The sequence below is a fragment of the Perognathus longimembris genome, chromosome 24 (assembly GCF_023159225.1).
Source record: "Perognathus longimembris pacificus isolate PPM17 chromosome 24, ASM2315922v1, whole genome shotgun sequence".
Lineage (NCBI taxonomy): Eukaryota > Metazoa > Chordata > Mammalia > Rodentia > Heteromyidae > Perognathus > Perognathus longimembris.
In genome coordinates, this window is record NC_063184.1 from 24,945,657 (window position 1) to 24,958,720 (window position 13,064).

At 41.7% G+C, this 13,064-nt stretch overlaps 1 protein-coding gene across 1 annotated transcript; it reads left to right on the plus strand.

Moving 5' to 3' along the window:
• Positions 1–12,828, plus strand: Plrg1 (pleiotropic regulator 1). Its single transcript, XM_048333619.1, has 15 exons — positions 1–97; positions 1,494–1,600; positions 2,684–2,826; positions 3,471–3,524; positions 5,725–5,818; positions 6,449–6,512; positions 6,983–7,084; positions 7,167–7,259; positions 8,797–8,946; positions 9,037–9,138; positions 9,602–9,704; positions 10,382–10,490; positions 11,238–11,377; positions 11,763–11,956; positions 12,736–12,828. Exons 1-15 carry the CDS (start codon positions 89–91, stop codon positions 12,793–12,795), a joined length of 1,524 nt encoding a protein of 507 aa, XP_048189576.1. The 5' UTR covers positions 1–88; the 3' UTR covers positions 12,796–12,828.
• Positions 12,829–13,064: the final 236 nt, after the last annotated feature.

The following is a 13,064-nucleotide window of genomic DNA, read 5'->3' on the forward strand; positions in this document are numbered from 1 at the left end:
AGAGGGGCAGCGCCGTGGAGGCCGCGGTGTCCGCGTCGGTGATCGGCGTTCCTCCGCGCGCTGTCGGGGCGGGCGGCACGGCGGCATCATGGTCGAGGTACGTGGACGCCTGGGCGCTCGGGGGGCGGGCGGCGTGAATCTCCGGACTTGGTTCCCTTCGTGAGCGGATGCGCGGCGAGCTGGGGGCCCGTGGCTCGGTGGTCTCAGGTTTTCGGGGTGGAAGCGGGCCCAAGGCCGCGAGCCCAAGGCCGGAGTTGTGAGCCCGGGGGTGTGCGTGGGGCCCGGGTCTGAGAGCCGGCGGCGGGGTGCGGGGTGCGGGGCCCGCCGGGGTCGAGGGGTCGCCGTGGGGGGGGGCTGACGCGCCCTGGGGTCCTCCGCAGCCGGGGCGCTCTGTCCAGCGCCCGCTCCGCCCTCACTCCACCGCCGTCCCGGGAAAACCTGCCGCTCTCACGCGTGGGCATCTCTTCCCCAGCTCGTTCGGCCTTTCTGTCGAGCAGGCCGTGCTGGTCTTCGCCCAGGTGTTCCTCGGGTGCGGACACTCCGCCCCGCATCCACAGCCGTCCCCATCTTCTGATTGACCTCATCTTTTGCGTAGACAGGCGCCGTAGCTTCCCGCTGGGCTTCATCTCTTCCACTTCCGCGCTGTAACTTGGTCCGTTTGTAAGATGGCCTTAGATTTTGGTTTCCTAAAAAGCTTTTTTTTCCCCCGGCCCCTGTGTTACTAAGACATGAATGTGGAAGGCTTGAAAGACCTTTCCTAGTCTGAACCTCGATGGCTTCCCTTTGAAACTTGCCTGTCACCCAGCAGACAACCATGCTGCGTTTCCGGCTCTATTTCATTTGCTGGACACCTGTATGCCTGACATTTCCCCCCTGCTGGAATTGTTCTTGCCGTTAGCCTCTGCAGGGCGTTCTCTCAGCTTAAATACTTCAGAGCGATGATTCCTAATGGTATTCAGTTTTCCTTCCTTCTCTACCACAGCCCCTGGCGTTATCTTCATTGTGCTTCCCAAAATGTGAAATTACTTTGCTTATTTTTATTTGTCTCTTGCCTCCTGAACACAGGACTTATGGCAGCCTTTTTATTATTCTCTTGTTAGCTTGTAGCACACCTGCTGGGCATACAGAACAGTGACAACGGGTCACTGAATAACATACTTTGTATCCCAGGTACTTACTACTTAGTTGCTATCTGTGCCTAGCACTCTGGCCAAGGAGAAGCTCTGTTCTCTAACCTTGACTTCTTTTGTATGCTACTGATAGCTGCAATGAGTAGTATAAAGCTTTTTACCCATTTAAACATGTAAAGTATGTATGGTTTTCTTTTTTAAACTTTCCCCCCCTCTTTTTTGGTACTGGGGTTCCAACTCAGTATGTAGCACTTGCTAGGCAAGCTCTTTGTCACTGAGCTACATCCCAGCCTGATTTGGATTTAATTTAGGTTGCCATATGGGTAATTGGTATCTAGATACATAATTACACTCTCTTTTTAGGAGGTTCAGAAGCATTCTGTGCACACACTTGTGTTCAGATCATTGAAGAGGACCCATGACATGTTTGTAGCTGATAATGGGAAACCTGTGCCTTTGGATGAAGAGAGGTGGGTGACGTTCTCTTTCAGTCACTGAAATATTTATTTTCTAATATGTAGAGAAGAGAGCAGGGAGAGGGAGCTGTCAAAGGTTTAAATAATACTAACATCCAGAGGTTATCTGTTCAGTGACAGGCAGCATCCTGGCATAATTTAAGTTGGTTTGACTTCTTTTTCTTGTCTTTACCTTTTACAACAAATACTCATTTGATCACATTTTAACCAATATTTAGTAAATAAGAGTCCCTTTGGGGTGTTTTATGTTATACTCAGTCCTTTTGGATTTTCAGCTTCTCGCTGTTCTCACAGCCTTGCTGAGCTGATGCTGCCCTGGCCAGTACTTCCACTCCCATCTTTTCTTGTTGGTATGACAGATTTTTGAGTGATGACACGTTTTTGGTTCTACATCTCAGTTCCCATCTTGTAATGCGCTTATGTGCAGTGTTCTTTCTTTGTCCTTAACCTTTCTTTTAGCTTAATTAATTCACTTAATTCATCAAAGAAGCTTTTATACTTGTAAGATGACCTTGTTTTTGTTACCTTGGCCCCTATGTTACTAGGACATAAATGTGGAAAGCTTGAAAGACCTTTCCTAATCTGAAACCCAAATGTGGACTTCTGTTAAAAGTGAAATGAGGGCATTTCCTTTTATAATATTGAACTAATTAAGTAGTTTGATTAGTTCAAGTTATCCTTTCTATAGATACATCTATTACAGGTTGCTATAAAATTACTTTTTATATTTAGACATTTGAATATATTGAATATAAATGTGTTGACTATTGACTGAAGCTTTTTAAAGGATATGTTAGTTTGGTTTTTGAATTGGTTGGATTTTTGGAAACTTATCATGAAATGCATTGCACTTAGGTTTAATGAATACTATATGATGGATTATGAGCAAAAGTAAATATGTATGGTTTAGAAATGCACTTGGGAAATTTTGATTCTTTACTTAAAATCTTACTAAAAACTTTTTATGCATGATGGAGCTTACTTAAACTATTTAAGCACTTGTTGCCTGGCCATCAGTAAAGATTTTCATTGGTGAATGTATTTAAAGCTGCATTTTGTGTTTGTAATTTTCAATAGTCACAAACGAAAAATGGCAATCAAACTCCGCAATGAGTATGGTCCTGTGTTGCATATGCCTACTTCCAAAGAAAACCTGAAAGAGAAGGGTGCTCAGAATGCAGTGGATTCCTATGGACATAAGCAGTATCCTGCCAATCAAGGTGCGTCAGGGCTTCATGTGTGCATTTTTAAGATGCCTTATTAGTGCTTCTCCTGGAAGGCCTCGTTATAATAATACAATGTTTTGTGGCTTTACTAGTAGTATCATGGAAGTTTTGGCTTACTCTAGACAGTAGTAACTGAGGTTGTTAGTGTATGGAATTTTTCTTATAGGAAATAAAAGTATTGTGATATAATGCTGGCAGAAATTCTTACTATGTAGAGAAGGTCCCAGTGGAGAATAAGAGAAAATTTTGGAGAATAATTTTATCCTCTTTCAGTCTATCATGGTTATAATTCAGAAAGATGAAAGTAAGTACTGACATTGTAATGAATCAAGAGAATCCAAGATTCCACATGAATCTGTTTGGAAGAAAACCAGAGTGGATTATCATTTGATAGGAAGACCTTTACATACTACTGCTGTATGCAAAGGTGTGAACTTTCTAAAATGTCTCCCAGGGATTTAGCTGAGCTGGTTTCTGAGGCCAAAACAAAAATGATCAGCTTATCGTTGAGGCTTGAGATTCTGAACCCAGGAGATTCCGTAACAGTTAAAATATTGACGCATTTAAAAAGGGGATACTAGAATATAAGGTAATTTCATCCAGTGTATTTATATTTTGTTTTTATCTTTGTGTTTTAGGACAAGAAGTTGAATATTTGGTGACAGGTACACATCCTTATCCACCAGGACCTGGTAAGTGGGCTGTTGCCATTTGGAAATGTCTTATTCCATCTTGGTTGGCACTGTGCTGGAAATTCAAAGATGGTAAGACTGTGCCAGGCCTAGGCAGGTTTATTATGTGGTAGTATGGATAGATATGCAAGTATCTAAAGTCTTGAGAATGGTGGAACTGTTAGTGTAGAAGCAGGCCTAATTGAAATGTGCTGTGTGTGTGTGTGTGTGTGTGCATGTGTGCATGTGTGCATGCACATATATACCACCCACACGCCTGTGTGCTCATGTGGACAGGTTGGCATACAGATGGGACAGCTGCAGCAACGGGGTGAAGGACAAAAGGGTTAGTATTTTATAGAAACGACTAGAGAAGTGAGTGTTTATAATATCCATCCTTGGAAGCATCCTGTTCATATTTGAGTAACTTCGTAGTTTTTGCCTTTGAAGGCTATGTCTGAATGTGGTCATAATTTACCTTTATTATCTTGAGCTACTTTAGCCATACTATTTGTGATCAGATCACATTGGAGTTACGTGTTTATAGAGTAACATTTCTGATGGAAGAGTAGAAGAAGTGGCCCAGGCGGGAGAAGCAGTGCTGGCGAGGCAGTCCTGGGGCCGACAGTGGCTCTAGCTGCAGGACAAGTGCAGCTGCCGTGCCTTGTGTGATAAAGACAGAATTAAGAGGAGCGTATAAAAATGGACAAGTGGACAGATTAGCTGTGCAAAACCATGGATGATTCTGCCAGAAAGGTATTCTGGAAAAGTACAAGCACGGAGAATTTGGGTCTGATTGACAGTCACCTCAGCACTCGTACCATCTGTTTCCTTGCAATAGTGGCTTTGAATTGGATTATATGCGTCCTTTCCATCAGTCTAAGCCAGTTCTGGCTTTGTGCAGCATACCTTATCTTGCAGTGACGCGGATTTGCCCATTTTTATCTCCTATGAGGAGAAGAGCATTTTTCTGTGGCTCACAGTAAAGTGGATCTACCCACAGGAGTGGATCCTGATGCTGTTTGATAGCTATCATCAGTCTCAAAAGGCTCAGTGACTGCTGGGCACTGTTGGTGCACACCTGCAATCCTAGCTACTCAGGAGGCTGAGATCTGAGGATCATGGTTTAAAGCCAGCCCGGGCAGGATAGGCTATGAGATTCTTATCTCCAATTAACCACCAGAAAACTAGAAATGGTACTGTGATTCAAAGTAGTAGAGCACTAGCCTTCAGCAAAAGAGCCCAAGAACAGTGCCCAGGCCCTGAGTTTAAGCTCCACAACCAACAACAAAAGGCTCAGTGACAAATACACCTTGGAGCTGGCCTTCATCAGTGAGAGAACAAAGCAGCAGTCCACCAACTCCTTTAAATTTTTAACCACAGTAAGCCCTGGTCATGAATGTATATGAATCTGAAATACCAGGTTCTACCACAGTCTTGTTACAGACAGAAAAATGGTCAATTAAAGTGGACCCATGCTGAATTATTAAGTGGGTTTGGGAGGAGAAGAAACAAAACCTAAAATGTGTTAAGAAATGTTAAAGCTATCTATGGTTTGTCCTGAAAATTCAGTGCATTCTAGAAGAATGGAATGTTCTGCACAAATAAAAGTTCTATCTCCCACATCTAATGCTACCTTTCTTGGGTTGTTGACTTGGTTTGATTAGCTTTTCTAGAAATTTTTTTGCTAGAAGTCGTACACTTTTCCTTTGTACCCAGTAGTGCTTTATACACGATAGCTTTATGCCATGCATTTGAAGACTCAGTTGTTTAAGAATTGTTAACCTCTTGCTGACTTTGTGTTAATTTCTGCTTCAAATGTGTTTGCCTGGTATATTCAAAATATAACTTGCTGTATATGATTGTTTTCCTTTACACACCATTTTGCTAGTGTCCATATGTCTGGCTTGGGAGAATTACTTTTCCAAAACAGCTTTATAATTAGTTTAACACAGATTCTACATGTCATATCCTGTGCTTTTTAAGTTGTATGTTCATGTTTGCCACTAACACTGTTGACTTGTTTGTACTCTTCATTAACTTCCATTTTCTAACACATCTTTTTCAATAAAAGTAGAGAAAATGAAAAAATAGTGGAAACAAAGACAAAACATAAGATTACTATAGTAGCACTGCCTGGAAGTAGCCGCCTATGTGTTGTTTTCATCCATTTAATGAGAGTATGGGTAGCTACTAAAAGCAGCAAATGCTATTTTCCCAGGGGTTGCTCTGACAGCCGACACTAAGATCCAAAGAATGCCAAGTGAGTCCGCTGCACAGTCCTTAGCTGCGGCCTTGCCTTCTTCCCAGACCAGGTACGGAGTTTTATACTTACCATTGTGAAGATCTGGAAAGTATAGTTCACCATTGGTACTCTTTTTTAGTTTTAAATTGGTTGCTTTATAATTGTACTATATATTTGCCTTTACCAAGCGTTTACAAAAATTTACAATGGCTGGGCTCTGGTGATTCATGCTTATAATTCTAGCTGTTCAGGAGACTGAAATCTGAAGATCACAGTTCAAAGCCAGCCTGGGCAGGAAAGTTTCTAACACTCTTGTATTCAATCAACAAAAAGTTAGAAGTGGAGGGGTAGCTAAAGTGGTTGAGTGAAAAAGCCAATCAAGGGGGCTGGGGATATAGCCTAGTGGCAAGTAGGTTCGATTCCCCAGCACCACATATACAGAAAACGGCCAGAAGCGGCGCTGTGGCTCCAGTGGCAGAGTGCTAGCCTTGAGCGGGAAGAAGCCAGGGACAGTGCTCAGGCCCTGAGTCCAAGGCCCAGGACTGGCCAAAAAATAAAAAAAAATAAAAAATAAAATAAAAAGCCAATCAAGAGCTCAAGGCCCTGAGTTAAAACTCTAGTACTCACACGTGCAAGTACTAAAAATTGTGTGCAATATATGACTAGAGGCTTTAATTACTTGTGGTAATTTTCTTTCCAGGGTCGATGGAAATCGTACTGCACCTGGGGCCTCTGACCGTTCACAGCCTACAGTGATGAATTCAGTAAGTATCAAACCCCAAGCAACGATGTCTGTTCTTTTTTTTTTAATTTTATTTATTTTATTTTTTATTTTTATTTTTTGGCCAGTCTTGGGCCTTGGACTCAGGGCCTGAGCACTGTCCCTGGCTTCTTCCTGCTCTGCCACTTGAGCCACAGCGCCACTTCTGGCCATTTTCTGTATATGTGGTGCTGGGGAATTGAACCCAGGGCCTCACGTAAACGAGGCAAGCACTCTTGCCACTAGGCCATATCCCCAGCCCCAACGATGTCTGTTCTTAACTCTCAGAATAGTAGAGATCTTTTTACTTAACAAAAAGAAACAGAAGACACACACAAATATAAAGTTCTGATTAGGAATCTTAGATTTTGTTTGTTTTTTAGTGTGAAAATATTTTAACAACTGCCTTTGAATTAATAACATGAAACGTTCAATATGACTCTTCAGTCGTAATGTGATCTGTTCCCTATCTAGATGCTTATGGAGTCTGGCAGTACCAAGAACTCAGCTCTGATGGCTAAAAAAGCCCCTACGATGCCCAAGCCCCAGTGGCACCCACCATGGAAACTCTACAGGGTGAGGAGACCTGCGTTTACTCTTCTGCAGGAAATGTGGTGGCTTTCCATTTGACACCCAGCCTCTGCCTTTGCTTACGCAGGTTATCAGCGGGCATCTTGGCTGGGTTCGATGCATTGCGGTGGAGCCTGGGAATCAGTGGTTTGTTACTGGATCTGCTGACAGAACTATAAAGGTAGGATGGCTGTATAAATGTGTGTCTTTTAAAAATAATTCTTAACTGTGTCATCAAACTTTTCCCCCTTAACATTGTGTTAAAGACATATTATTTTAAAGATTACAAAATGTAACTTAGATATTCTATAACTTGTTTTCCTATTTTTCGACATCCAAGTTTTTAAGTTTGATGATTTTTCTTATTTTAAGTAATGCTGTGTTAGTCTTTGTGCAGATGGTTTTTTCTTTATTGTATCGTGTTATAATATATTTCCAGAAATGGAACTGTTGAGTCAAATAGTTTTGTACTCAAAGTACAAATTACTTTAAAAAATGTTGAAAATGAACTTTACAACTTGTGGGAGAGGGAAGTTGGGAGGGAAAAAAAAAACCAGGAGACACTGTTTAAAAAGCAATGTACTCATTATCTGGCTTGCATAACTGTAACCCCTCTGTACATCACCTTTACAATAAAAATATTTTTTTAAAAAAAGAGTGAATTGCTAGTCATAGTGTATTTCAAAGGAATTTCAGCACATTGCCCTTGTATCCTTGTAAAAGTCTTCTAAACTGTTCATACAGTATTTCTAGTGAAAAGGAACCTTTTCACATCTTTGTTTGCTATGTCCAGGGCTCCTTAGTTGCTGATGTTGGTGAATTAAATACCATTTCTATTACCAGTAATGTCCAATATTAGCAATATTGACTTTGTGATATACTGCAAATTATTTTTTTACTTAAGCATGCCTTTTTATTAGTCCCCCATCGCCTCCCCCCCCCTTTATTTTTTCCAGAGTCATTGTTGAAATGTTTTTTTCTGGTGCTAGGGTTGGAATTTAGGGCCACACTCATGCTAGGCATGTGCTCCGGCCCTTTTGTCCTAGTTACTTTTGAAATAAGGTCTCACTTTTTGCCTGGGGCTGACCTGGATGGACCACGATCCTCCTGTTTATGCTTCCTGCTGAAGCCGGGGTGCAGAGTGCATGTCATCACATCTAGCTTTTGCTGTAGAGATGGAGGGTCTCTATTTCTGCCTGGGCTGGCCTGGAAACACCATCCTTCTGCCGAACCCAGGCTCCCGCATAGCTGGGAATAACAGGTGTGCACCACTGCATCCAGCAGCTGGAGTTGAGATGTGGTCTTGCAAACTTTTTGCTCAGGTTGGCCTCAAACTATTACTCTTCCCCATGTCAGCCTTCCTGAGGAGCTGAGATTATAGACATTAGCGACTACAGCAGGCCTATTTTTGTTGTTGTTTTGTTTTGTTTGCTAGTCCTGGGGCTTGAACTCAGGGCCTGAGCACTGTCCCTGGCTTCTTTTTGCTCAAGGCTAGCACTCTACCACTTGAGCCACAGCACCACTTCCGGCTTTTTCTATATATGTGGTACTGAGGAATTGAACCCAGGGCTTCATGTATATGAGGCGAGCACTTACCATTAGGCCATCTTCCCAGCCCCTTGGTTGTTTTTTTTTTTTAACGACTTAATTGTCAAGGTTATAAAATTTTTCTCTGTGGTGGCCAGCAAAAATAATAAATAGGTATTCTTTGTTTACAGATCTGGGACTTGGCTAGTGGCAAACTGAAGCTGTCATTGACAGGGCACATCAGCACAGTGCGGGGTGTGATAGTGAGCACGCGCAGCCCTTACCTGTTCTCTTGTGGAGAAGACAAGCAGGTCAAATGCTGGGACCTTGAATATAATAAGGTACGCTCGCATTGGAAGCCTTCCGACATGCGGAGCCACTGTCTTGTCTTTGTAATTTTTGAGGTGCTAACTTTGCTGCTTCATCCCCAGGTCATCCGGCACTATCACGGGCACCTGAGTGCAGTGTATGGCTTGGATTTGCACCCAACAATTGACGTGCTGGTAACCTGTAGTCGAGATTCAACGGCTCGGGTAAGAGGAACAGGGCAGTGCATATCGTGTTGTGTTTTGTCCTGGACACATCTGGTGTATCCGAGTCTTACACTGTTTGCTAGAGTACTGAGAATAGTTGCTTGAGTCATGACTATTCTAGCTCCTCAGATCCTTGACATTAGTCTTTCCCATTTAATCTTCAGTTCCGCCTGCCCTGCAGTGCGGCAGTCTCGTGGGCCAGTGTCACAGCTGTTGTCCACAAGCTGGCATTCAGCAGTCCTGTACTAGTCATTAGACTTGCAGTACCCTGACCGTTGTGCTTAGTTTGGTTTTGGCAGCTGTCCCTTGTCTATATTCTCTGTAGTGTACAGGCCAAGGTTATTATCTTTCATTCATGCACTTTTTTCACTCTACTCAGACACAGTGGTCTAGTAAATTTCCAGTTACTGCCTGAGATAGGAATATACATTCTTTTTGACAAAATGTCTGTTATATTTTTTAGATTTGGGATGTGAGAACGAAGGCCAGTGTACACACATTATCTGGTCATACAAATGCAGTGGCCACAGTGAGGTGTCAGGCCGCAGAGCCCCAAATTATTACCGGTATGGTTCATACTTTATAGTTTATAGCCCATTCGTATCAGGATGCATTGGAATTATACATAGACTTTCTGTACTCACTTTACCTCTGGTTGGTATTGTGCTCATAGTGTTTCTTGTGTTCTTATATATTTGAATCATGGCCATTTGAAATTTATTGTTGGAAGATTTCATCTGATCATATTGCCTATACTTTTTACGTGTCATAGAATATGTCAATCATGGTATATTGTAATGCCTGTCTAGAAAACTTCTGTCAGATGCAATTAAGTATAATTATTAATCTGGGAAATTAAAGTTAGGAGACAAAATACTCTGAGGTCAATAAGAATGTTACTTTTAAAAACAATGGATCTTAAAGACTAAAAAAACAATTATTTTATTTGGCCTATTAACTCACAGGCATTTTTCTCTTCTCCACTTGGGAATAAAATCTTGTATTTGTTGTGTTATTCACATAAGTACTAGCTGTTCAGTTAACAGTGACTTAAACATTTGGTAGCATCTTTAAAGATCTGAATTTAAAATCATTGCACCATTTGGGATTTTGATGAGATAGCTGAAGTGATAGGCCTCCATTTACTATGCATGTATGGTATCTAGAATGCTTCATATTTTATTGCATCTGACTTTTATACTCTTTTTTCCTGGCTAGCCGAGTGTGTGTGTTTTCATTACAGGAAGCCATGACACCACAATACGATTGTGGGATCTGGTGGCTGGAAAGACAAGAGTGACATTAACAAACCATAAGAAGTCAGTGAGGGCTGTGGTTTTACACCCACGACAGTAAGTTTTGCTGCTTCTCGTCTGTCTTCTTTCATGTCTTAGCACCATCCTGGAGCACTTGCCTTAGCAGCTGTGTTCTCAGCTAGTTGTCATTGTTATTTCTTTAATTTTTCGTATGCTACCGTTTGGCTTCATGGCCAGTGTAAAATTAAAAAGCCTTATGTAGTGGCAAATAATGCTCAGCAAGACTTGATCAAGATCAAGACTTGGTCAAAAGCTGCTTGTCAAGATAGAAGGTAACAGGACTAGGCAGGATTTTATATCATAGAGGGTGTGTTATGTACAGTATTTTGTGATATCTGAGACGTGTAGAGTGGTTCTTAGGGGGAAGTTAATGTACAGGAGGAAAGAAGTAAGAATAGGTATAGTTTCCCAGCTTATTGTTTATCAGAGCAGATCCCACTTGGCACATTCTAATTTCCTTCATTCCCTCTCGATTTTCCTCTTCCTTTGTCCCTAGTGTAGTTTCCCCCTCCTTCCTTTTCCCAGCCTTCTTCACCCTCCTTCCCACTCCCTTTCTTTTTCTCCCTTCTGCCCTCAGATCTACTTTGTCTCTTGTTCTCCAAAATTGTCACCTTCTCAAAGTCTGATTTTGTTTGGAACAAATGCCTCAGTATTTTGCATGTTGGTGTAATGTTTGGCTGAAACTACATCAGTGACTACACGCGGCGAATACAACTTGAAGCACTGCAAAACTCACCTTTTCTTTTACTTAGGCTGTTACTAATTCTTTCTTATTTCTTTCAGTTACACATTTGCATCTGGTTCTCCAGATAACATAAAGCAGTGGAAATTCCCTGATGGAAGTTTCATCCAAAATCTTTCTGGTCATAATGCCATTATTAATACATTGACAGTAAATTCTGATGGAGTACTTGTATCTGGAGGTAAAAAGAGATTTTTATAATGAACGTGTTTATTTTGCTGTTTGTTTCTGTTAGTGAATGAGTAGACATTTGTAAAGTTTCTAAGCTGTCACACGTGTACATGAATAGGGCACACTGCTCAGATGTGTTTTTCTACACCCACAATATGTGTGACAGTATAGTTCATATTTTAGCTCTCTTGGTTCCCATGTGATAAATCTAATTTAGAGAATTACTCAGTTTGATTGGGGGGTTCTGAAACTGAGTGTTAGGTTAACTGAGTGCCTGTGTTTTGCCTGTCTCCGTACTGATTACTGACATGGTATTTAGGCTAATGGTCAGGCCCCCGCATGTGTTAAGCTGCCCTGTTGAAGGCCCAACATGTGTCTGCTTCTTTCCCTTTAAGCTGACAACGGCACCATGCATCTTTGGGATTGGAGAACGGGCTACAATTTCCAGAGAGTCCATGCGGCCGTGCAGCCTGGCTCATTGGACAGCGAGTCAGGAATCTTTGCTTGTGCTTTTGACCAGTCAGAAAGTCGGTTACTGACAGCGGAAGCGGATAAAACCATTAAAGTGTACAGAGAGGATGAAACGGCGGTAAGTTCTCTGATTGCACAAATACTTTCAAGTAAAATATCAGCCATGCCAATATGGAAAGGATCTTCTCATTTAATTACAAGAAAAGAAAGTAATCTTTTCCTGTTTGGTCACTCCGGGCCTTGCGCTTGCCAGGCACGCTCTCCTCCACTTGAGCCATGCCTCCAGACCTTTTTACTCAGGTTGATGTTAACACAGAGTCTCACATTTATGCCTTAGAGACCCTGTCTGCAGTTCTACTTATGCATCTTGAGTAGCTTGGATGACAGACCTGCGTTGCTGAGCCCAGCTTACTTACTGAACTGTGATCCTCCCAGCTCTGCTTTCATAGTAGTTAGGGTTACAGGTGTGAGCCATTGTGCCCGATTGAAAAAAACAATGCTTATAGGAATACAGTACTTGTCATCTTGTACATTATCTGCCTCTAGGTTTCTATATTGGTCTCAGTGATGCCAGTGAACCTGTTGGCTTTTATTTTATCCTCACTTTCCTTACTGTAGTTACTGGGGAAACGGTGCAGTGTAACAAACAATAAATTTGCAAATTAGTTCTAGAATGCCACTTGAGTGCTAGCATAATATCTAAGCAGAAATTGTATTTTACATGATAAACTGTGAACTTGGAATGAACTCTTGCAGCTTTTGTTAGGCTTGGATGTCAGCTGTCTGAAAATTATTAGACTTGCTAAGTAATATGGTTTAGGATTGATACTTGGTTAAAATGGGAGCTGCTAATAGGAAAAAGACTAATAACACTTCATTTCACTTTTCTGTTTTCAGACGGAAGAAACTCATCCAGTCAACTGGAAGCCAGAGATTATCAAGCGAAAGAGATTTTAGTGTGGCATTGTATACAGGGTGGTTCTTTTTTTTTTTTTTTTTTAAGCTTGACATTGATGAGAATGTCCAGTTGTTCTGTGTTGTGGTTAGGAATATGAAGCTGAAACTCAACTTGCTAGAATTGTGGCTGCTTTGTGTTGTACAATAAACTGTCCCTTGCCTCCACTGTGTGTTTTTATTTCTGAAATAAGCTATTTGTAACCTTAGTGAGATATGGATTTCAAGTATGCAGGTTCATTGAGCAGGCATGTCTGTCTATATGTGTGTGT

What these genes read in the sequence shown, in the direction of transcription:
- Plrg1 (XM_048333619.1), top strand. An exon ending in TTGCCTTCTTCCCAGACCAG is followed by an intron (nt 5,819 to 6,448) that starts GTACGGAGTTTT and finishes TTTTCTTTCCAG; the next exon opens with GGTCGATGGAAATCGTACTG. An exon ending in AGAGCCCCAAATTATTACCG is followed by an intron (nt 9,705 to 10,381) that starts GTATGGTTCATA and finishes TTTTCATTACAG; the next exon opens with GAAGCCATGACACCACAATA.